This window comes from Panthera uncia, chromosome E1, assembly GCF_023721935.1.
Source record: "Panthera uncia isolate 11264 chromosome E1, Puncia_PCG_1.0, whole genome shotgun sequence".
Lineage (NCBI taxonomy): Eukaryota > Metazoa > Chordata > Mammalia > Carnivora > Felidae > Panthera > Panthera uncia.
In genome coordinates, this window is record NC_064814.1 from 15,286,921 (window position 1) to 15,313,235 (window position 26,315).

The 26,315-nt window shown below is 38.6% G+C and overlaps 2 protein-coding genes and 1 pseudogene across 10 annotated transcripts in view; 1 reads left to right on the forward strand and 2 right to left on the reverse strand.

The window, feature by feature from the left end:
- The window catches only part of CDC27 (cell division cycle 27), an 803,505-nt gene that overhangs the window by 242,766 nt on the left and 534,424 nt on the right, over positions 1-26,315 (reverse strand). The window lies entirely within an intron of this gene.
- Positions 1-26,315, forward strand: part of EFCAB13 (EF-hand calcium binding domain 13) — a 168,352-nt gene that overhangs the window by 65,522 nt on the left and 76,515 nt on the right. For all 9 annotated transcript variants that reach the window (XM_049637549.1, XM_049637548.1, XM_049637547.1 and 6 more), the window contains 4 exons: positions 17,716-17,859; positions 19,482-19,553; positions 22,595-22,738; positions 23,313-23,384. In XM_049637549.1, the coding sequence (XP_049493506.1) occupies positions 17,716-17,859; positions 19,482-19,553; positions 22,595-22,738; positions 23,313-23,384 (432 nt within the window). The remainder of the gene's footprint in view (positions 1-17,715; positions 17,860-19,481; positions 19,554-22,594; positions 22,739-23,312; positions 23,385-26,315) is intronic.
- LOC125927768 (uncharacterized) lies at positions 1,985-2,111 on the reverse strand (annotated as a pseudogene).

The window sequence follows — 26,315 nt, forward strand, 5'->3', positions numbered from 1 at the left end:
GACCTGAGCGGAACTCAAGAGTTGGACACACTTACCCGACTGAGCCACCCACCCCAACATATATTGTGCTTTTAGTGGACCAACTGGTGTGACAAACTTTAGAAGAGTGTAGCAGACTAGAAGAGGTAGTCATCCTGTAGGTCATCAGCCAAACAGATGCCTGGCTTCCTGCTGATGTTTGGTTTCAATCTTCTCTGTTAATGATTTCTAAATCTCGAGCACTTCCACGTGCAAATGAATTGAAAGTTTTTACGAGCTTCCAGTTTATCCTCACACTTACTATAAAGAGCTAGAACCGTGTATATAAAATTCCTTTTTGGAAGATGTAAAACGTCTTCCCAATTTGGGGAAGTGATGCCATCTAGTGACTAGCGCTGAGTACTCATATGCAGAATTTCCTCTTTCATTTGTTTATATATTTTTTTCCATCTTCCAATTTATTCAGTAATATTTACTGAGCCATTGTTATATATGCTTTCTGTTAAGCTGATGAGCTGTTAAGATGAGAAAGACAGTCTTGGCCACTCAGAAGCTCACTGTAAAGAAATACAAGGTCTTATATGTATATTTTAAATGGAGTGAAGCTAGTTTAAAAATTGAAGCGAAAAGTAGCATTTTGTTATTTTGTGCTTAGATGTTGGGTAATAGTGCATTTTAAGTAACAGTTATTTTACCTTACACTAGAAATCAATTTAATTTGCTTTCTATACAAGGTGGAACATAATAGATTAATTGGATGAAGAGATTATTTGCATTGTTAGTCACTTCATTTATCCTAGGAATTTTAGTTTCGTGGAGATAAAAAGTTTTTGTTTTTGTTTTTAAACATTTTTATTATTTTTGAGAGACAGAGAGAGCACGAGCCGGGGAGGGGCAGAAAGAGACAGAAACACAGAATCTAAGCAGACTCTAGGCTCTGAGCTTGTCAGCACAGAGCCCGACGTGGGGCTCGAACTCACAAACAGTGAGGTCATGACCCAAGCCGAAGTAGGATGCTTAATCAACTGATCCACCCAGGCACCCCGAGTTAAAAAGTTTTATTATCACGGAGTTGTATAGTATATTATCTTACTCGTATCTATAGTTAACTTTCCTTTCTTGTTGTTAAATATTGCACATTTATATTCACTGCTTTCCTTTTTTCTTCATCTGGCTGCTCATTTCTTCACCAGACAGCTTATTGGTTCTGTATACCTCATTGGGACCTTCTATCCATTTATCCCTCAACTTTGTCCTTACCCACCAGTCTCCCTGTTTTCACTTTTCTTCCTTATCCACTTGAAAATCACTGGTCTGTGTACCTCGAATACCCTACAGTCTTCAGTACCCTAAATTGCCCTTTGGTTGCACCTGTCTTACAAAACTCCCAACCCTGGCTTTTCCTCGTGGCTGACATCATTTCTAGAGAAAATTATATAGCTCAGCAGATTGAACACTTTGAAATCTTGACCATCAGTGTCTGGTGGCCCTCAGCACTACCTAGGAATTATGTGATTCCCACCCTCTCCCAGTTAGTTTATTCTTTTACTCTCTGAAATAACTAATTAACAATCTCCATTCTCTCAAACTTCCATTCCTACTCCAACCTTAGCCCTTCTCACATTTAGCAGATAACTTAGCCTTTATAAGGAAAATAGAAGCCTGTCACTATTTTGAGGATGTTAAGATATTTCCCAATATTTTCTCCTAAAAGTTTTTAAGTTTTTCTTTTTCATAGTTAAGTCTTTAATTCACCTGAAATTGATTTTTATGTTTAGAGTGAAATTGGGATCCAATTTAATTTTTTTCCATAAAGATATTAGCTAGTGACAGTTTTATATTAATTCTTTGAGATTTATGTATTGTATAAATTGATTTGGAACCTGATACTCACACATGATGGCCTTGGGATTTAGGTTATCATTGGAGATTTTCTTCCTTCTATCCATACCTCTGGCAGAGAACAGGCTTTCTTCTTGAATTCCTAAAAAGGTGACTAAAGTGTTTTTATTAATAATTTTCAGATGGAAAGATTTTCTGGGGCCCTGTCTTTTTTGGGAAAAGTTTTCAATTAGCAATAATCGCGCCTCGGATAAACCTCATTGGCTATGATACTGCCACTGTGCAAAGCTGGGCCCTGTCTTTTGTTTGTTTGTTTGTTTTGTATTAAATTTTTTTTAATGTTTATTTATTTTTGAGAGAGCAAGAGACAAAGTGCGAGCAGCAGATAGGCAGAGAGAGAGGGAGACACAGAATCTGAAACAGGCTCCAGGTTCTGAGCTGTCAGCACAGAGCCCAATGGGGGACTCGAACTCACAAACTGAGAGATCGTGACCTTAGTTGAAGTCGACGCTTAACTGACTGAGCTACCCAGGCCCTGGTGTTAAGTACGCATCTCTATAATTCTAGACTTGTCTGTATCAAGTAATAACAATAATACTTATTATATTACTCACATTTATTGAAGGTTTACTATGTGCCAGTACTGTTCTAAATAATTTTTATTTATTAACTCACTTAATTCTCACATCAACTCTATTATTTTTATTTTATGGATGGGAAAACCACAGCACAGAGGTTAAAGAAGTCACATAGCTAGTATGTGGTAGAATTAAGATTAGAACTCGGGTAGAGTGGTGCCTGGTTGGTTCAGTCAGTTGAGTGTCCGACTCTTGATTTTAGCTCAGGTCATGACCGCAGCGTTGTGAGATGGAGCCCCACATCAGGCTCTGTGCTGGGCATGGATCCTGCTTAAGATTCTATCTTGAGAGGCCCTTTGTCAGCTTGGCAGAGTGGTGCCACCCCAGAACCCGGGTGTGTGGAGTGGGATCCTTTAAGACGTTGGGGTTTGAATCCCAGCTGAGTGCCTGGGAGGTGCAGGAGACTGTGGAGCGGGACAAACTGACCAGATCGTGCCTGTGCTGTGCTGTGAGGGCTGCCTGAACAGGGTGGTTTGGTCTAGGGAGGAGAAACTGCGATGATGCCATTTTCCTCCAATCACCAACATGGTGGGGCTTCAAGGAACAGGACAGCAGGCCCCCAGTGGAGGTTGGACTGCTTACACCAAACCCTGCCTCACCATGCCTGGCAACTGCATATATGCTGGAGGGAGAATTGACCCTTACCCAACCAGAGGGTCCCTCCTCCAGACCAGCACAACCACTGGTTCCAGGGCACCATCGGACAACGGTCCGGCAGTTTTTCATTTTCTGATTTGATTTTTGGTAATACATATTTTCTTTTCTTGTCTTTTCTCCTTCTTCTTCTTCCTTCCCTTCTCTATTCTGGTTGTTAATTTGTTTAAGCAGGCATTTTTAATCTATGCATTTTACACCTCTTCTGTATCTCCTCCTTCTTTATTTTTCTCTCTCTCTCTAGATTAAGCCATATAGTTTCTCTGATTCTCTGCCTGCTCAATTTTTTTTCTCTTTCCCTGCCTCTGTCATTTCCCTCTTTCTATGGGATAAGGCTTCTTCCACCCCCTCCCCTTTTTAATTTTTTCCAGGGTTACTTCAGTGAACAAATCAAAGCACGCCTGGTGGAAAGTCCAAACCACCAGTGCGAGTAGGGGTATAAAGCAACCAGAGTCACAACAACAGAGAGCATGCGACACACTCCAAAAACACCTCCTGAAGGGTCAGGCCCTGGATAGTATATGACCCCTTTTTAACATAGTAGTACTCACAGGGGCAGGACACATAACAAACTATTAAAACACGTAAAAGACAGAAAACTAGACAAAATGACTAGACAGAAGAATTCTCAAAAATTCTAGGAAGAAATGACAGCCAGAAAAATTGCTCAAAACAGATATAAACAATATATCTAAACAAGAATTTGGAATAATAGTCATAAGACTAAGAGCTGGGCTTGAAAAAACTATAGAAGGCAGCAGAGAATCTATTGCTGCAGAGATCAAGGACACAAGAGATAGTCATGATGAATTAAGAAATGCAGTAAATGAGATGCAAAATAAACTAGATGCAGAGACAGCAAGGATGAAGGAGCAGAGGGAAGAATAAGTGAAATAGAAGATAACATGGAAAATGATGAAACTGAAAAAGAGAGAGGAAAATATTAGACCACGAGGGGAGAATTAGAGACCTAAGTGATTCAATGAGATATAATAATATCTGTATCATAGGAGTTCCAGAAGAAGAAGAAAGAGAAAGGGGCAGAAGGTTTATTTGACCAAATTATAGTTGAGAGCTTCCCTAATCTGGGGAAGGAAGCAGACATCTAAGCCCAGGAGGCACAGAGAACTCCCTTCAGAATTAACAGAAACAGGTCAGCCCCAAGGCATATCATAGTGAAATTGGCAAAATACAAAGATAAAGAGAGAATTCTGAAAGCAGCTAGGGACAAACGGGCCTTAATCTACAAGGGCAGACACATAAGGGTAGTAGCAGACCTGTCCACTGAAACATGGCAGGCCAGAAGGGAGTAGCTGGAAATATTCAATGTGCTGAATAGGAAAAATATGCAGCCAGGAATCCTTTATCCATCAAGGCTGTCCTTCAGAATGAAAGATCAAGGCTTTTCCAGACAAACAAAAACTGAGGGAATTCATGACCACTAAACCAACCCTGCAGGCACTCTGTGAGTGGAATGCTGCAAAGACTACAAAGGACCAGAGACATTGCCACAATCATGAAACCTACAGATAACACAATGACACTAAATCCATATCTTTCAGTCATAACTCTGAATGTAAATGGGCTAAATGCCCCAATCAAAAGGCATAAGGTATCAAAATGGATAAAAAACCAAGTTCCATCTATATGCTGTCTACAAGACACTCATTTTAGACCTGAGGACACCTGAAAATTGGAAGTGAGGGGATGGAGAACCATATATCATGCTACTGGAAGCCAAAAGAAAGCTGGAATAGCCATACTTATATCAGACAAACTAGATTTTAAAGTAAAGACGGTAGCAAATGATAAAGAAGCGCATTATTGTCATAATTAAGGGGCCTATCCATCAAGAAGAGATAACAATCGTAAATGTTTATGCCCCCAACTTGGTAGAACCCAAATTTATAAATTAATCACAAACATAAGCAATCTTACTGATAATAATATGGTAATTGTAGATGACTTTATTTTTTTTCAATATATAAAATTTATTGTCAAATTAGTTTCCATACAACACCCAGTGCTTATCCCAAAAGGTGCCCTCCTCAATACCCATCACCCACCTTCCCTTCCCTCCCACCCCCCATCAACCCTCAGTTTGGTCTCAGTTTTTAAGAGTCTCTTATGCTGTGGCTCTCTCCCACTCTAACCTCTTTTTTTTTTTTTCTCCTTCCCCTCCCCCATGGGTTTCTGTTAAGTTTCTCAGGATCCACGTAAGAGTAAAACCATATGGTATCTGTCTTTCTCTGTACGGCTTATTTCACTTAGCATCACACTCTCCAGTTCCATCCATGTTGCTACAAAGGGCCATATTTCATTCTTTCTCATTGTCACGTAGTATTCCATTGTGTATATAAACCACGATTTCTTTCTCCATTCATCAGTTGATGGACATTTAGGCTCTTTCCATAATTTGGCTATTGTTGAGAGTGCCGCTATAAACATTGGGGTACAAGTGCCCCTATGCATCAGTACTCCTGTATCCCTTGGGTAAATTCCTAGCAGTGCTATTGCTGGGTCATAGGGTAGGTCTATTTTTAATTTTCTGAGGAACCTCCACACTGTTTTCCAGAGCGGCTGCACCAATTTGCATTCCCACCAACAGTGCAAGAGGGTTCCCATTTCTCCACATTCTCTCCAGCATCTACAGTCTCATGATTTGTTCATTTTAGCCACTCTGACTGGCGTGAGGTGATATCTGAGTGTGGTTTTGATTTGTATTTCCCTGATGAGGAGCGACGTTGAGCATCTTTTCATGTGCCTGTTGGCCATCCGGATGTCTTCTTTAGAGAAGTGTCTATTCATGTTTTCTGCCCATTTCTTCACTGGGTTATTTGTTTTTCGGGTGTGGAGTTTGGTGAGCTCTTTATAGATTTTGGATACTAGCCCTTTGTCCGATATGTCATTTGCAAATATCTTTTCCCATTCTGTTGGTTGCCTTTTAGTTTTGTTGGTTGTTTCCTTTGCTGTGCAGAAGCTTTTTGTCTTCATAAGGTCCCAGTAGTTCATTTTTGCTTTTAATTCCCTTGCCTTTGGGGATGTGTCGAGTAAGAGATTGCTACGGCTGAGGTCAGAGAGGTCTTTTCCTGCTTTCTCCTCTAGGGTTTTGATGGTTTCCTGTCTCACATTCAGGTCCTTTATCCATTTTGAGTTTATTTTTGTGAATGGTGTGAGAAAGTGGTCTTGTTTCATTCTTCTGCATGTTGCTGTCCAGTTCTCCCAGCACCATTTGTTAAAGAGACTGTCTTTTTTCCATTGGATGTTCTTTCCTGCTTTGTCAAAGATGAGTTGGCCATACGTTTGTGGGTCTAGTTCTGGGGTTTCTATTCTATTCCATTGGTCTATGTGTCTGTTTTTGTGCTAATACCATGCTGTCTTGATGATTACAGCTTTGTAGTAGAGGCTAAAGTCTGGGATTGTGATGCCTCCTGCTTTGGTCTTCTTCAAAATTACTTTGGCTATTTGGGCCTTTTGTGGTTCCATATGAATTTTAGGATTGCTTGTTCTAGTTTCGAGAAGATTGCTGGTGGAATTTTGATTGGGATTGCATTGAATGTGTAGATAGCTTTGGGTAGTATTGACATTTTGACAATATTTATTCTTCCAATCCATGAGCATGGAATGTTTTTCCATTTCTTTATATCTTCTTCTATTTCCTTCATAAGCTTTCTATAGTTTTCAGCATACAGATCTTTTACATCTTTGGTTAGATTTATCCCTAGGTATTTTATGCTTCTTGGTACAATTGTGAATGGGATCAGTTTCTTTATTTGTCAACTGATGAATGCAACTGTTGAATGCAACTGATTTCTGTACATTGATTTTGTATCCTGAAACTTTGCTGAAATCATGTATCAGTTCTAGCAGACTTTTGGTGGAGTCTGTCAGATTTTCCACGTATAATAACATGTCTTCTGCAAAAAGTAAATGCTTAACTTCATCTTTGCCAATTTTGATGCCTTTGATTTCCTTTTGTTGTCTGATTGCTGATGCTAGAACTTCCAACACTGTGTTAAACAACAGCAGTGAGAGTGGACATCCCTGTCGTGTTCCTGATCTCAGGGAAAAAGCTGTCAGTTTTTCCCCATTGAGGATGATGTTAGCTGTGGGCTTTTCATAAATGGCTTTTATGATGTTAAAGTATGTTCCTTCTATCCCGACTTTCTCGAGGGTTTTTATTAGGAAAGGATGTTGAATTTTGTCAAATGCCTCTTCTGCATCGATTGACAAGATCATATGGTTCTTATCTTCTCTTTTATTAATGTGATGTATCACATTGATTGATTTGTGAATGTTGAACCAGCCCTGCATCCCAGGAATGAATCCCACTTGATCATAGTGAATAATTCTTTTTAGAAGCTGTTGAATTTGATTTGCTAGTATCTTATTGAGAATTTTTGCATCCGTATTCATCAGGAATATTGGCCTATAGTTCTCTTTGATTACTGGGTCTCTGTCTGGTTTAGGAATCAAAGTAATACTGGCTTCATAGAATGAGTCTGGAAGTTTTCCTTCCCTTTCTATTTTTTGGAATAGCTTGAGAAGGATAGGTATTATCTCTGCTTTAAACGTCTGGTAGAACTCCCCTGGGAAGCCATCTGGTTCTGGACTCTTATTTGTTGGGAGATTTTTGATATCTGATTCAATGTCGTCGCTGGTTATGGGTCTGTTCAAGCTTTCTGTTTCCTCCTGATTGAGTTTTGGAAGTGTGTGGGTGTTTAGGAATTTGTCCATTTCTTCCAGGTTGTCCAGTTTGTTGGCATATAATTTTTCATAGTATTCCCTGATAATTGCTTGTATCTCTGAGGGATTGGTTGTAATAATTCCATTTTCATTCATGATTTTATCTATTTGGGTCCTCTCCCTTTTCTTTTTGAGAAGCCTGGCTAGAGGTTTATCAATTTTGTTTATTTTTTCAAAAAACCAACTCTTGGTTTCATTGATCTGCTCTACAGTTTTTTAGATTCTATATTGTTTATTTCTGCTCTGATCTTTATTATTTCTCTTCTTCTGGGTTTAGGCTGTCTTTGCTGTTCTGCTTCTATTTCCTTTAGATGTGCTGTTAGATTTTGTATTCGGGATTTTTCTTGTTTCTTGAGATAGGCCTGGATTGCAATGTATTTTCCTCTCAGGACTGCCTTCGCTGCATCCCAAAGCGTTTGGATTGTTGTATTTTCATTTTCGTTTGTTTCCATATATTTTTTAATTTCTTCTCTAATTGCCTGGTTGACCCATTCATTCTTTAGTAGGGTGTTCTTTAACCTCCATGCTTTTGGAGGTTTTCCAGACTTTTTCCTGTGGCTGATTTCAAGCTTCATAGCATTGTGGTCTGAAAGTATGCATGGTATGATTTCAATTCTTATATACTTATGAAGGGCTGTTTTGTGACCCAGTATGTGATCTATCTTGGAGAATGTTCCATGTGCACTCGAGAAGAAAGTATATTCTGTTGCTTTGGGATGCAGAGCTCTAAATATATCTGTCAAGTCCATCTGATCTAATGTATCATTCAGGGCCCTTGTTTCTTTATTGACTGTGTGTCTAGATGATCTATCCATTTCTGTAAGTGGAGTGTTAAAGTCCCCTGAAATTACCACATTCTTATCAATAAGGTTACTTATGTTTGTGAGTAATTGTTTTATATATTTGGGGGCTCCTGTATTTGGCACATAGACATTTATAATTGTTAGCTCTTCCTGATGGATAGACCCTGTAATCATTATATCATGCCCTTCTTCATCTCTTGTTGCAGCCTTTAATTTAAAGTTTAGTTTGTCTGATATAAGTATGGCTACTCCAGCTTTCTTTTGACTTCCAGTGGCATGATAAATAGTTCTCCATCCCCTCACTCTCAATCTGAAGGTGTCCTCAGGTCTAAAATGAGTCTCTTGTAGACAGCAAATAGATGGGTCTTGCTTTTTTATCCATTCTGATACCCTATGTCTTTTGGTTGGCACATTTAGTCCATTTACATTCAGTGTTATTATAGAAAGATATGGGTTTAGAGTCATTGTGATGTCTGTAGGTTTCATGTTTGTAGCGATGTCTCTGGTACTTTGTCTCACAGGATCCCCCTTAGGATCTCTTGTAGGGCTGGTTTAGTGGTGACGAAGTCCTTCAGTTTTTGTTTGTTTGGGAAGACCTTTATCTCTCCTTCTGTTCTAAATGACAGACTTGCTGGATAAAGGATTCTCGGCTGCATATTTTTTTCTGTTCATCACATTGAAGATCTCCTGCCATTCCTTTCTGGCCTGCCAAGTTTCAGAAGAGAGATCAGTCACAAGTCTTATAGGTCTCCCTTTATATGTAAGAGCACATTTATCCCTCGCTGCTTTCAGAATTTTCTCTTTATCCTTGTACTTTGCCAGTTTCACTATGATATGTCGTGCAGAAGATCGATTCAAGTTACGTCTGAAGGGAGTTCTCTGTGCCTCTTGGATTTCAATGCCTTTTTCCTTCCCCAGATCAGGGAAGTTCTCAGCTATGATTTCTTCAAGTACACCTTCAGCACCTTTCCCTCTCTCTTCCTTCTCTGGAATACCAATTATGTGTAGAATATTTCTCTTTAGTGCATCACTTAGTTCTGTAATGTTCCCCTCATACTCCTGGATTTTTTTTATCTTTTTCTCAGCTTCCTCTTTTTCCATAATTTTATCTTCTAGTTCACCTATTCTCTCCTCTGCCTCTTCAATCCGAGCCGTGGTTGTTTTATTTTGCAGCTCATTTATAGCATTTTTTAGCTCCTCCTGGCTGTTCCTTAGTCCCTTGATCTCTGTAGCAATAGATTCTCTGCTGTCCTTTACACTGTTTTCAAGCCCAGCGATTAATTTTATGACTATTATTCTAAATTCACTTTCTGTTATATTGTTTAAATTGTTTTTGATCAGTTCGTTAGCTGTCGTTATTTCCTGGAGATTCTTTTGAGGGGAATTCTTCCGTTTGGTCATTTTGGATAATCCCTGGAGTGGTGCGGAACTGCGGGGCACTTCTCCTGTGCTGTCTTGAATAACTTGCGTTGGTGGGTGGGGCCGCAGTCAGACCTGATGTCTGCCCCCAGCCCACCACTGGGGCCACAGTCAGACTGGTGTGTACCTTCTCTTCCCCTCTCCTAGGGGCGGGATTCACTGTGGGGTGGCGTGCCGTGGCCCATCTGGGCTACTTGCACACTGCCAGGCTTATGGTGCTGGGGATCTGGCGTATTAGCTGTGGTGGATCGGCAAGGTGCACAGGGGCGGGAGGGGCAGGCTCAGCTAGCTTATCCTTCCGTGATCAGCTTCTGGAGGGGCCCTGCGGCACTGGGAGGGAGTCAGACCCGCCGCCAGTGGGATGGATCCACAGAAGCACAACGTTGGATGTTTGCGCGGTGCAAGCAAGTTCCCTGGCAGGAACCGGTTCCCTTTGGGATTTTGGCTGGGGGATGGGCGAGGGAGATGGCGCTGGTGAGCGCCTTTGTTCCCCACCAATTTGAGCTTTGTCGTCTGGGGCTCAACAACTCTCCCTCCCGTTGTCCTCCAGCCTTCCCGCTCTCTGAGCAGAGCTGTTAACTTATAACCTTCCAGATGTTAAGTCCTGCTTGCTGTCCGAACACACTCCGTCCAGCCCCTCCACTTTTGCAAGCCAGACTCGGGGGCTCTGCTTGCCCGGCAGGCTGCCCCTCCGCCCTGACTCCCTCCCGCCAGTCTGTAGCACGCACTGCCTCTCCGCCCTTCCTACCCTCTTCCATGGTCCTCTCGTCTATGCTTGGCTCCGGAGACTCCGTTCTGCTAGTCTTCTGGCAGTTTTCTGGGTTATTTAGGCAGGTGTAGATGGAATCTATGTGATCAGCAGGATGCGGTGAGCCCGGCATCCTCCTATGCCGCCATCTTCCCTGTGGATGACTTTAATACTCCACTTACAGTAATGGAGAGATGACCTAGGCAGAAAATTAATAAAGAAACAACGGTCTTGAATGATACACTGGACCAGATGGAGTTGACAAATATATTCAGAACTTTTTATCCAAAAGCAGCAGAATACACATTCTTCTCGAGTGCACATGGAACATTCTCCAAAATAGATCACATACTGGGTCACAAAGCAGCCCTAAATAAATATAAAAGGATTGAGATCATACCATGAATATTTTCAGATCACAATGCTATGAAACTTGAAATCAACCACAAGACAAAATTTGGAAAGCCTCCTAATGCATGGAGGTTAAAGAACATCCTACTAAAGAATCAGTGGGTCAATTAGGCAGTTAAAGAAGAAATTTAAAAATATATGGAAGCAAATGAAAATGAAAATATAACATTCCCAACCCTTTGGGATGCAGCAAAGGCAGTCCTAAGAGGAAAATACACTGCAATCCAGGCCTATCTCAAGAAACAAGAAAAGTCCCCAAAACAGAATCTACCCTCACACCTAAAGGAACTAGAAGCAGAGCAGCAAAGAAACCCCAAAGCCAGCAGAAGAAGAGAAATAATAAAGATTAGAGCAGAACTAAACAATATGGAATCCAAAAAACCCAAAAAACAAAAAACACAGTAGAACAGATCAATTAATCTAAGAGGTGGTTTTTGGAAACAATAAACAAAATTGATAAAATCCTAGCCAGACTTCTCAAAAAGAAAAGAGAGAGAACCCAAATAGATAAAATCACAGATGAAAGAGGAGAGATCACAACCAACACCACAGAAATACAAACAATTATTAGAGAATACTGTGAAAAATTATATGCCAACAAACTGGACAATCTGTAAGAAATTGGACAAATTCCTAGACACCCACACACTACCAAACTGGAAGAAATAGAAAATTTGAACAGACCCACAACCAGTGAAGAAATTGAATCAGTTTTCAAAAATCTCCCAACAAATGAGTCCCAACAAATGGGCCAGATGGCTACCCAAGGGACTTCTACCAGACATTTAAAGCAGAGTTAGTACCTATTCTTCTCAAGCTGTTCCAAACAATAGAAATGGAAGGAAGGCTTCTGGACTAATTCTATGTAGCCAGCATTACCTCGATTCCCAAACCAGACAGAGACCCCACTAAAAAGAATTACAGGCCAATATCCCCGATGAACATGGATGCAAAAATTCTCAACAAGATACTAGCAAATTGAATTCAACAGTATATTAAAAGAATTATTAACCATGATCAAGTGGGATTCATTCCTGGGCTGCAGGACTGGTTCAATATTCACAAATCAATCAATGTGGTATATCACATCGATAGAAGAAAGGATAAGAACAATATGATCCTGTCAATAGATGCAGAAAAAGCATCTGACAAAATACAGTATCATTAGTAAAAACCCTCCAGAAAGTTGGGATAGAAGGAACATATCTTAACATCATCAAATCTACATATGAAAAGCCCAAGCTAATATCATCCTCAATGGGGAAAAACTGAGAGTTTACCCCCTGAGATCAGGAATACAACAGGGATGTCTACTCTCACCACTGTTGTTTAATATAGTGTTGGAAGTCCTAGCCTCAGCAATCAGACAACAAAAGGAAATAAAAGGCATCCAAATTGGCAAAGAAGTCAAACTTTCATTTTTTGCAGATGACATGATACTCTACATGGAAAACTCAAAAGACTCCACCAAAAAACTAGAACTGATACATGAATTCAGCAAAGTCGCAGGATATAAAACCAATGTACGGAAATTGGTTGCATTTCTATACACCAAGAATGAAGTAATAGTAAGAGAAATCAAAGAATCGATCCCATTTACAATTGTATCGAGAACCACAAAATACCTAGGAATAAGTTTAACCAAAGAGGTAAAAGATCTGTATGCTGAAAACTGTAGAAAACTTATGAAAGAAATGGAAAGGCATTCCAGGCTCATGGATTGGAAGAAAAAATATTGTTAAAATGTGGATAGTACCCAAAGCAATCTACACATTCAGTGTAATCCCACTCAAAATTGCACCAGCATTCTTCTCAGAGCTAGAACAAACAATCTTTCAAATTTGTAGGGAAACACACGAGACCCTGAATAGCCAAAGTAATGTTGAACAGGAAAACCAAAGTAGGAAGCATCACAATCCCAGACTTCAGCCTCTACTACAAAGCTGTAATCATCAAGACAGTATGGTATTGGCACAAAAATAGGCACATAGACCAGTGGAGTAGAATACAGAACCCAGAATTGGACTCACAAATGTATGGCCAACTAATCTTTGATGAAGCAGGGAAGAGTATCCAAGGAAAAAAAGAAAGTCTCTTTGGCAAATAGTGCTGGAAGAACTGTACAGTAACAAGCAGAAGAATGAAACTGGACCACTCTCTCACACCATACACAAAAATAAACTCAAAGTGAATGAAGGGCCTAAATGTGAGACAGGAAACCATCAAAACCCTAGAGGGGAAAACAGTCAACAACCTCTTTGACCTCAGCCACAGCAACTTCTTACTTGATACGTCTCTGAAGGCAAGGGAGATAAAAGCAAAAATGAACTATTGGGACCTCACCAAGATAAAAAGTTTCTGCACAGCAAAGGAAACAATCAACAAAACTAAAAGGCAACTGATCGAATGGAAGAAGATATTTACAAATGACATATCAGATAAAGGGTTAGTATCCAAAATCTATAAAGAACTTACCAAGCTCAACACCCGACAAACAAACCAGTGAAGAAATGGACAGATGACATGAGCAGACACTTTTCCAAAGAAGACATCCAGATGGCCAGCAGACACATGAAAAGATGCTCAACATCGCTCATCATTAGGGAAATACAAATCAAAACCACACTGAGATACCACCTCACACAGGTCAGAGTGGCTAAAATTAACAACTCAGGAAACAACAGGTGTGGGTGAGGATGTGGAGAAATGGGAGCTCTCTTGCACTTTTGGTGGGAGTGCAAACTGGTGCAGCCTCTCTGGAAAACAGTGTAGAGGTTCCTCAAGAAATTAAAAATAGAATTACCCTACAACCCAGCAATAGCACTACTAGGAATTTATCCAAAGGATACAGGAGTGCTGATTCATAGGGGCACATGTACCCCAATGTTTATAATATCACTATCAACAATGGCCACATTATGGAAGGAGCCAATGTCCATCCACTGATGAATGGATAAAAAAGATGTGATACACACACACACACACACACACACACACACACACACACCCCAGAATACTACCGGCAATGAGAAAGAATGAAATATTGCCATTTGCAACAACATGGATGGAACTGGAGGGTATTATGTTAAGTGAAATAAGTCAGAGCAAGAGAGATATCATGTTTTCACTCATATGTAGAATTTGAGAAACTTAACCGAAGACCATGAGGGAAGGGAAGAGGAAAAAAATAGTTTAAAACAAAGAGGGAGGAAGGCAAACCATAAGAGACTCTTGAATACAGAGAACAGACTGAGGATTGATGGGGAGTCTGTGGGGGAGGGGAAAATGGGTGATGGGCATTGAGGATGGTACTTGTTGGGATGAGTACTGGGTGTTGTATGTAAGTGATGAGTCATGGGAATCTACTCTTAAAGCCAAGAGCACACTGTATGTTAGCTAACTTGACAATAAGTTATATTTAAAAAAAAAAAAGCTTTCTCTCTCTCTCTCTCTGCCCCTCTCCCATATGCACACACACTGTCTCTCTCTCAAAAAAAAAAAGGCAACTCATGGCGCCTGGGTGGCTCAGTCAGTTAAGCATCTGACTGTTGATCTCAGCTCAGGTCATGATTTCACAGTTTGTGAGCTCAAGCCCTGCATCAGGCTCCATGCAACGGTGAGAAGCCTGCTTGGGATTCCCTCTCTCTGCCCCTTCCGCATGCCCTCTCTCTCTCTCACTCAAAATAAGTGAATTAATTTTTAAAAAAAGCAACTCAGAGCTTATGTTCTCTACTTATGCATTATACCATCTGACTGCCATGGCGTCAGCTCAGGCACACACACAATAATTCTTCCTCACTTCTGGCATCTGGTGAGTTTCCTTTCTATTGAGCTTAGCATTCAGTTGTTTAGGCTGAAAAGTTAGGAGTCATTCTTGGTCTTTTTTTTCCTTATGGCCCTAGCTCCACCACTTCCACTTCCCTGATTCAATTCATCACCAAATATTATTTTTATTGATATTTTAACTCAGTATAGAGTGTGTTTTGCATTGGAAATTGAAGGGGAATCTGGCTATTGTCATTCTATATTGCCAGTTCTCTCTTTATAGGGGGCACCTGGGTGGCTCAGTCGGCTAAGCGTTTGACTTTGCCTCAGGTCATGATCATGCTGTTCATGAGCCCTGTGTCAGGCTCTGTGCTGTTTGAGCTGTTTGAGCCCCGTGTCAGGCTCTGTGCTGACAGCTCAGAGCCTGGAACCTGCTTCAGATTCTGTGTCTCCCTCTTTCTCTGCCCCTCTCCAGCTCATGCTCTCTCTCTCTCTCTCTCTCTCTCTCTCTCTCAAAAATAAACATTCAAAAATAAAAAATAAAAACACTCATTCATGGGGTGCCTTGGTGGCTCCGTTGGTTGAGCATCCAACTCTCGATTTTGGCTCGGGTCATGGTCTCACAGTTTCGTGGGTTCAAGCCCTATGTTGGGCTCTGTGCTGACTGACAGCATGGAGCCTGCTTGGGATTCTCTGTCTCCCACTGTCTCTCTGTCCCTTCCCTGCTCTCATTCTCTCTGTCTCTCTCAAAATAGAAATAAAATAAACTTAAAAAAACCCACTCATTCAGGTTTTTGACCTTGACATTCCACCTTAGCTTTTTACAAAAGTTAAATCTCACTTTGTTAACTCCATTTGCCAATTTTCTATTTTCATCTTGTTTACCTCTATAGTTTTTTTTAACTCAAGTGTAATTAACATACAGTATTACATTAGTTTCAGGTGTGCAGCATAATGATTCAACCATTATTTTTAATTTAATATGTTTATTCTTCAAAATTCTTCTCCTTATGTTTTCTGTGACACCGTCATCTCATTTTTTCCCCACCTTATTGGCTCTTCCTTTTTTTTCTTTAAAATTGAGATATAATTGGCATATAACGTTGTGTGAATTTAAGGTGTACAAAGTGTTGATTTGATACACTTATATATTGCAATACGATTACCACCATAGTGTTAACTAACAGCATCATCACATCACATAATGATCATTTCTTTTTTTGTGGTGAGAACACCAAGATTTATTCTCTTAGCAACATTCAAGTATATAATATAGTATTGCTAACTATAATCACAATGCTGTGCCTTAGATGCCCAGAACTTATTCATCTTCTAATTGTAAATTAGTACCCTTGACCAGCCTCTTCCTAATTTCCTGGTAACCACCATTCTACTCTGTTTCTGAGTTCTGCTTTTTCAGATGTGAGACCTTATAGTATTTGTCTTTCTCTGATTTATCTTACCAAGCATAGTGCTTGTCACTCTTTTGTCCCTAATGTCAGGATTTCCTTCTTTCTCATAACGGAATAATATTCCATTGTAGACGTAGCTCTTTTTTGGTCTTGTTTTCTGGCTCCTTCTTTTCTGACTGGATTTTATATTAGCATGATCCCAGGATCCATTCTGAGTCCCATTCTCTAAGCCTCTTCCTGAATCATCTTATTGCTTTAAATAATATTGCTGTTCTTTTGACTCCCCATGTATCTCATACTTAATATGTATAAAAAAGAATTCTTGCTGTCCAATGATCTTATTCTTTCCCTAGGCTCTCTTACCTCAGTTTTCGACAACACTGTCCACTCAACTGCTAAGTTCTAAACCTAGGAGTTCTTCATGGCCCCAGCTTCTCATTCAATTCATCACTAAATACTCTCAGTCTTGGGGCACCTGGCTGGTGCAGTTGATAAAGCGAGCGACTTTTAATCTCTGGGTTGTAAGTTTGAGCCCCACAATCAGGTGTAGAGATTGCTTAAAAATAAAATCTTAAACAAATTTAAAAAAAAATTTAAAAATACTTTCAGTTTTATTCTCCAAACACATCCTATGTTTGTCCACTTCTTGTTCTCATCACTGTTACCCTTGCTGAAGCCACTGTCATCTTTTTCTCTGAACTAGCTTCCTAACTGCTTGATCTTCCAGAGAGTCTGTTCTCTATACAGTAGTAGAGTGATCCTTTTACACATTGGTAATGAGATAATTTCACTCCCTGCCCCTTAAACCTTCCAGAGGTTTTCCATTGGAATTAAAAACAAAACAAAAACAAAACAAAAAACCCCACAAAATTTCTTTCCATGGGCTGCAGTAGTAGATTGAAGAGAAAGTAAGATCCAGGGAACAATGTTCGGGGGAGATGTAGAGCAAAAGCTATTTTGGTTTCATGGTTTAATTCATGGTTTAATCAGTTGGAGTTGTTTATGAATTCAGACTTCTGTAAATCTATAAGTCAATGAAAATGACTCTTTATATTGGTTATTCAGCAGTGGGTCACTGTAAGTTCTTGAAATATTTCAGAATCCTCAAAGAAACACTAATTTTGGTGTTAAATATTTTATTGTGTTTTAATATTTGAAAATTGGCAATCATTTATAACGTATTTGTTATTCTTCTTAGCCACAAAAACCTTAATTCCTGACAGTTCCAGGTAATAGTTTAACTGTACTGACTTCTTGGACAAGCGTGTTGTAAAACTTGTGTGTGATCTACCTCTCAGTATTGCCTGATGCTATTGAAAACCTCCATAATCTCAGCAAAGGGAAGATGAAGATTTCTCACCTGTGGACCACTCTGTCTAACTTGAATAGTAACTTGAAAAAAAATGAATTCCTAGCTGCGCTGAAATTAACAACAGTGGATGGTAAGTATTCCAAATATTATAATTAAAAGATATATAAGACTGTCGGTCTGCCTTTTGTCAATCTTTTTTTTTCCTTGTATCTTGTACTTGGTTGATATGCCAATATATACACTTAGAAAATATAAAGAAACCTCAGATTGTTTGGTTGTCCAACAGAAAAAATGTTAATATCTAATTTATTGTTACTCTAAATTGATCAAATATGCATTGATTACCTTCAAGTTGTGTAACATGCAACTGGAAAATGCCATATCCCGTGAACACAGAGGGGACTGTTAGGAAATGTTAAGAGATCTATTCCCGTTTTTTTATTAACATGACTTCAGATATCCATACTGTAAAATAGACTTTGTGGTGGCCACCACCACTACTAAGTTAGCAAGTAAAAAAAGATTCAAACAAAACAAAAATGAGTTTACAAAGTAAAACAAAGACCATGGACTATAATTTTTCTTAAAAAAAATTTTTTTAGCATTTATTTCTGAGAGAGAGAGAGACAGAGAGACAGAGCAGGAGCGGGGGGAGGGGCAGAGAGAGAGGGAGACACAGAATCAGAAGCAGGTTCCAGGGTCTGGGCTGTCAGCACAGAGCCCGTTGTGGGCCTCAAACTCATGAACCATGAGATCATGACCTGAGCCGAAGTCGGACGCTTAACCAACTGAGCCACCCAGGCACCTCTACAGTTTTTCAAATAAGACTATCATTTACTGCTGATGTTCTGCATGTAGGAGACAGGTAGTACACAACCACAGGTGAACATTTCCACTCCTTCGTATTTTTCATACCTTGAAGTTACAAATGTACTGTTATACTCTTTTATGTGAAATGTTTATGCAAAACTAGCCTCGTAACAAGAGCATGCTGTCTACGGTCTTTGTCAAAGAACTGTCTTTCCCTGTGAGGATTACTTACCCCTTTTTCTTCATTAAGCTCCTGTTTAAGTGAGACTGGTAATTTTGAACTTTAAGTGTGTTGGTTGTTTTGTTTATTAACATATTTGAGATGAGGAGGGTTGATGAAAATATGATACTACCTGATAATAGCGGTTTTTTTCCCTCTCTTTTACTGAGACCTTTTATTGGACCTTCAGTACAATGTGATTTAATTCCTATTTTAATGCAGTGGTTTGCAAAGTTTTGAACCTTGTTATTTTTGGTTTTGTATTTATATTTGGTGCTGGTAAAGCAGTAGAATCCTTTTCTTCTAAATGAAATCTTACACAGTCCCTCAATATATAAATCATAAAAGTTGAGTTTCTCTGAATAAAGTGGGGGAAATGACCAAGTGAACTGCTTAAGTATTTCAACAGAGCTTTAGAAACGTGAGAAAGAACGTAAGCATTCCCGACCTAGGATCCTCTTTTTGACCATGGTGTATGTTAAAAAAGCAAAAAGGCTGGGGGTGGGGGTGGGGGTGTGCCTGAATGGCTCAATCAGTTAACTGTCCAACTCTTGATTTCAGCTCAGGTCATGATCCCACAGTCGTGGACTCGAGCCCCTTGTCTGGCTCTGTGCTGACAGGATGGAGCCTGCTTGGGATTCTCTCTCTCTCCCTCTCTCTCTTCCCCTCCCCCCCTCTCTCAAAATAAATAAATAAACTGAAAAAAAATGTTTTTCTTGCAGAAGATGATGAAGTACAAATAGAAGAATTTGGACAAGTGGTAAAGGATATTCGTGATGCCTCCAGGTTAAAAGGTAACTAGTAAATTATTTGTGACTGTTAAATTTACTTTTATTGAATGGATGTCTTTGTGTTTTGTTTTTTAGAATTTCTAGTTCTGTTAATTTCTGCTTACCATGTTGGCATTGATCTGTTTTAAGGCAGGCAAAACTTGATTTTGATTAAAAGTTGGCAGCATCCATGATGAAAGAAAAATGCCTTTTTCTGGAATGGGGCCTGTGTAAACCTATTTTAAATCCCTTTTTTTGTTGTTGTTATTTGTGTGTGTGTGTGTGTGTGTGTGTGTGTGTGTGTGTGTGTGTGTTTTGTTCTGGACTTTATGTAAAGTCAGATACTAGCTTTACAATTTTTCAGATATGAAAATTTTCTATACCATTTTTAGCCTCAGACTTAGGACTCTACCCTGTGTAAAGGCTTATATATGATAGAATTTCTCAGAAATCTTCTACCTCTTCCTTTAGTAGACATTCCTCATGTTCCTTTCTTTGGATTTTGTTAACATACAAGGGTGACCATGTGCATTTTGGTACCATGGCTATTTCCTACCACTTGACTTCCATTTTTGCTTAAAAGTTAAAATCATAGACCTAAAACCAGTGGAGATCATACTCATGGAGTTTGTGTACTTTTCTATTGGGAACATAAGTTTAAAACTTAATTATCACTGGTAATTTATTGAATAACATTCAAATGACTATTTGGTCAATGAGCGCTGTCAGGAGAAGAATAACAACATAGGTATATGTTTAGGAAAACGGAAGCGGAGTCATTTCTGGGTGTAAAGAAGTAGATAGATACTTTTCAGATTTTTCATAACCACTCTGCCCTGGTATAAAATTTTTAACATCATTGTTTCTCTTTTAGGTTAAGAAAAGTACTTAATAATTCCCTGTTGACATATAAATATGTTACCTGGGTCACATAACATAATTAGCATCAATATAGTATAGTGAAATAGATTAGCTGTGCTATAGGAAACAATGCATACAGGTAGAAAAGAACATGGGCTATGGAGTTTGACACATGGTGGTTTGTGGGTTTTTGACTTACCAGCTGGGTAGTCTCTGTAGGTCATTCTGGTTTCCTCATCTTTAAAACAAGGAAGCTAATAAAATCACGTTTCTCCTAGAGTTGTCAGGATCAACTGCAAAAACACATATAAAGCACATAATCTAATTATTAGGCACATACTATATACTTGGTAAATGGTAATTAATTTTGAAATCAGAAAACAGAGTTCAGAAAGACTGGTATTCAGGACAGATAACTCTTTATGTGGAGGAAGGAAAAAAAAATGGAAACTAAACCATTGAGAAAGGAGAACAGTGAAAAAGGAGAAAGGTGTAGTTTAGGTACCTGAATCTGGGAGCTGGTCATAATGATTGGGGGTTGACACTGGAATCTGTCAGCCAGTGCAAGAAAAGGCCAATAATTACAGGGAAGAGTTAGGAAGGGCCACCCTGGAAGAAAAGTGTTAACATAGCAGGCCTGAAACTGCTCTTTTTAGAAAAGTCTGCTTGCAAGGTTGACTGTCATATGCTCAGAATGTTCCCTTCATTACTGACTGATAAGGTAAGTTCACTGTGCCTGGACTATTTGTTGACAAACTTGGAGGGGCTGAGAAAATAGGCATATTGTGGATCAAGTTCTATGCTTTCCTTCAGTATACACACAGTTTTAAGGGATTATGGTCAGTGTCTGATCTTGTAGTTGAAGATTTTAGAGGTTGGGCAGGCAGTTCTAGGTATTGATGAGGATTAAGGATAGCCATTGATCTGGATGACTTTGGAAAGGAAGTGAAAGTTTTTGGAGTTGAGAGGTCAAGGTCATTCTTATTGTCATCAGATGATAATGGGAAATGGGGCTGAGGGAGGATTATGAGCAGGGTGACCAAAGATCCTCCAAGACGGTGAAAGAGTGATCAGAAAGTCAGTAGATGATGGTGTCCGGAGGGTAGTGTAGGTCAATGACAGGCCTGAATCTCAGGGGAGGGATAGGTTTGATTGAAGGTGGAACTAAAATAGCCAGACAGCAGAGTCTTAGGAGTGTTTCTCTGCTTCCTGGTCCTATGTGGAGCATGGGAGGATGAGCAGACTCCTCTTAAGGTGTCTGTGCAAAGAAACCATATTTTAAAGGAAACCAAGCTTTAGGTAAAACAAGCAGAGCTGATACAGGTTTTTAGGTGACTGCCATTTGCAGTTGCCTCGCTGCGATGTTAGGGGGACAGAAAGTGAAGCAGGATTGAAGGTACTAGGAAGCTGTGATTACTGTTTGCAGCTATTCCTGATGGCTTAATAATAATAATAATATAATAATAATAATAATAATAATAATAATAACTTTATTGCTATTAATATGACACTTAGTGTTTGCTATATACCTAATGTTGTTTTAAGTGTTTTTCATACATCATATATTTAATCTCCATATTAACTGTGTGAGGTAGATAGTATTATTAAATTATTTTAGATATAAGACTACTGAATTTGATAGAGGGGTTAAATAGTAATAATTTGCTCAAGGTCAAATAGTTTCAGGTCACAAATCCTGGAGCCAGGATTTGAATGTACTTAACACTGCCTCCTTTGAAAGGGCTGGAAATAAAGCAAAATTCCAGATGCCAGAGTACAACTGGATCTTGGTAGAATTGAAAAGAAAAGGTGAGTGAGTCTTTGTGATACTTGTGTTTACAGTTTTACATTTCTCATGATTCTGAAATCTATTTCACTTCCACCAGGATGAGTTAATTTTGTTTGCTACCATTAGAGCTCTAGTTTAAAATAACTACTTTGTGTCATTGCAGTGAAAAATTCAGCCATAGCAACCATTTTGGTTGTGCCAATTTTATATTAGCACCAAAGAAACATGGCAGACCAAGCATATTGTTTTGCTGGACTTAGAATTTCCTGAGGGCTGGATTCTTCACTGAGATTTCTTATTCAAGAGGTGATCATAAATCATGGACTACCACTGACAAAAGTCTTGAGTGATGACTACTGTTGTTTTTTAAGTCAGAGGTTAGTTCAATTACCGAATCACTTTTTTCTGTTTCTAGAGTTACAAGACATTGTCTTAGCTCTTGATGGGCTTGAAGGTGACATGATATCTGGGAAGAACTTGGAGAGCTTTCTAGGCAATATTGGGATTAAGTCACCTGAAGAAGAGGTAGAGAAAATTCTTCAGTCAGATCTTGTTTCTGGTAAGCATTTAAATATTATTATCCATTTTTTTGTTTTGGGTAGGAGTAACTGAAGAAAGTGTGCAAGGTTTTTGTTCAAGCGAATAGGGCTCCTTTGAGCTAATATCTATAGGTATTTGCTTGTATTGCTATAAACGTCCTTAAAGAGGAGACTTTCTTTTAAAGTCCTTTTTTACAGTTAATGAGAATACTCTTAGCAAGCAGGTAGAAATTTTGTGGGGGAGTGGGCTCATTGGTATCCACTCTCTTTAGATAGATCTTGATTTAGTGACTAACACATAGTTTGGAAATTCCAGCTCTGTGAATAGAAAACCTAGCTTTGCTGGTTTGTACCAAGTAAAGTTATTGGACTTACAACTTTCTTAGTAGGTTAGTTGCCTTACAGGTAGAATCAGAACTAGTATATCTACAATCTTGTAAGGTTAATTGCAAGGCACAGTGGGTGAAAATGAATCCCAAGTATCTTGTACGTAAAGTAAAGAAATTGTATGCTGGTTTTGATTTTCATATGAGCTTTTTAATATTACGTTTTCCAGGGATTCTTGTCTGTTCCCCCTCCCCCCCTCTCTTACAGATGACAACATGGTGAATGTTAAAGACTGTATGAAGGCTTTGAAGGACACTCAGAAATTTTCCACTTTTGTTGGTAAGAACTTTATGGTAAAACTGTTGAATGGCAAACAACACAGGACTCATTCAGAGGTCACGTAGCCAAACATATTTGGTGCTCAGATCTTCTTTGTAGTATCTGTGCCAAATGTTTGTTTCATCTACATTTGAACTCTTCCAGTTATGGCAAACTTGATTACATTTGTTTTTCATTTAAGAATTTGTATTTGAATGGAAAAGATTGGGAAAATCACAAGGTTATGATGTTTTCCAATAGCTAAAGTAAGGACATTTTATTATATAATAATGGTAATTTTGAAACTGTTATAAAAAAATTTAGTGACCAGAAATGTAAGAGATATAAAGTGCAAGGCTCATGTAATGTCACCTTCTGGAAATATCCCTGTTAAAGTGTGGTAAATATCCCTTTAGACTTTTTTATTTGAATCTATGAATATTTGTGTATTCTGATATTATTTAAAAATTAGACGCACTTGGGTGGCTCAGTTGGTTAAATGTCTGATTTTGGCTCAGGTTATGATCTCATGGTTTGTGAGTTCAAGCCCCACATTGGGCTCTCTGCTGTCAGCACAGAGCCCACTTCAGATCCTCTGTTTCCTTCTCTCTCTGCCCCTGCTTGTTCTCTAAATAAATAAATCAATTAATTAATAATTAATTAATTAAAATAAAATTACCATGGGGGCACCTGGGTGGCTCAGTCGGTTAAGCGTCCGACTTCAGCCCGGGTCACGATCTCGCGGTCCGTGAGTTCGAGCCCCGCGTCGGGCTCTGGGCTGATGGCTCAGAGCCTGGAGCCTGCTTCCGATTCTGTGTCTCCCTCTCTCTCTGCCCCTTCCCCGTTCATGCTCTGTCTCTCTCTGTCTCAAAAATAAATAAAACGTTAAAAAAAAAATTTAAAATAAAATTACCATGTCCATAATATTCCACGACTTGCAGGTTTAAAGAAATTAACAGTGTATCTTAGATATTGTTCCATGTTCCATTGTATCATAAACAACCTCATTCTTTTTTTTTTTTTTTTTTTTACAACCTCATTCTTTTTAAAGACTGCAATAATATTCCATTTGGGGGATGTACTGTCATTTTATCCACAACACTTTTGATGATATTTGCCAATTAAAAATCTGAAAATTTGCCAATTTTTCACCACTGAAACATTTTGATGAGCATTGTTGTATGTATATATGTGCATAAAGTTCTCCTGGGGGATAAAACCCTCAGAAGTCACACTGCTAGACTGAAATATATGCAGATGTGAGATGTTAACAGCTACTGCTTAATTATCCTCCAAAAAGTTTGTAAAAATTCACACTTTTATCAGTAATGGATATTATTTATTGAAAATTCTGCTGGTAAAAGAATTCTATTATTGTTTTAATATGCATGTCTTTAATGACTAGTGAGGTAAAACATTTTTCATATGATTGTCGAATATGCTTTTCTTTTATTTTAATTAGATTGTCTTTTTCATATGAATTTATAAATAGCTCTTTTTTTTTTTTTTAAATAGCTCTTTATATATAAGGGACATTAATGTTCCGTCTTGTCTATTGCCATTTTTTTTCTAGTTTATTATTCATCTTTGACTTTGATTTTGGTGGACTGCTTATTGCCATCCTCTGTTTTATTTTGTCAGTTTTGGTAATTTTTATTCTCCTAGGAAATTTATTTTATTCAAGTGTTTTTTGGGAATATTAGTACAATCCTATGCAGTGATAATTCTTTTGATTTTTTTGTGTCTGGTTATTTTCTCATTCTTAAATTTGTATATATATTTGTGTGTGTGTGTGTGTGTGTATATGTGTGTATATATACACACATATATACACATGTATATATATATTTTCTTCTAGATTTCCTAGCAGATCTTTTAATTATCTCTCTTTTTAAAGCTCTACATCTTAGATTTATCTTTAGTGTTTCTATTTGTAGTAAAAAAAAAATTCTGCTTTTATCTTTAGGATGTCCTTTCTATTGTTCCCTTTTGTCCATTTTGTAGTTTTTCTAAGTTGTTTAAATTATGAACTTACTTTTTTCTTCTTACTGAGAAATAAATGTTTAAGACTATCAATTTTCATTTCAGTAAGACTTTGGTTTATCAAAGTCTTTATTCTTGTTTTTTTCTAAGCATATTCAGTTGTATTTTGATTTTCTCCTTGATGTAAGAGTTGCCTAAGAGAAAAACCTTAAATTTTAAAGCAATTATTTGAAAAATTTTAAATGAATTTAAAAATTTTAAATTTGAATTTGAATTTCATTATTGTCCTCTCTTTGTTGTTTATTTTTAGTTTACTGTGGTCAGAGAATGAGGTCTATAGTAGAGGATTTGATAGTTTCTGTGTTAATTAGATACGGAGTTTTTTCGATTTTTACATGTTTATTTAAAAACCGCATTAGGGGTGCCTGGGTGGCTCAGTTGGTTGAGCGTCCGACTTTGGCTCAGGTCATGATCTCGCGGTTTGTGAGTTCGAGCCCCATGTCGGGCTCTGTGCTGACAGCTCAGAGCCTGGAGCCTGCTTCAGATTCTGGGTCTCCCTCTCTCTCTGCCCCTCTCCCACTCATGCTCTGTCTCTCTCTGTCTCAGAAATAAACATTAAAAAAAAATTAAAAAAACACATTAGTGGGCTTCAGGGACAGGCTAATCGTAATGTACACTCATCCTACTGTTTGTCTTGGAAATCCTTATGACTTTTTGAAGCAGCCCATTCCATAATTTTTGGACAGCTGTAGAACTAGTCAATTGTTCCACATATTTGATGGAAATCCTGCCTTATAATTCCATTCCCAAACTTAACATTTGGACTCTTCCCCGTCAGTAGCCCTCCAGGGATGGGAGGAGAGCTCTTATATTTTCTTTCTTTTACGTTGAATCATCTTTTCTCTGGACTCAGATTTCCTTTCAACCATTCCTCACATGGCCTATTTTTGAAACTTCTTACCAATGACT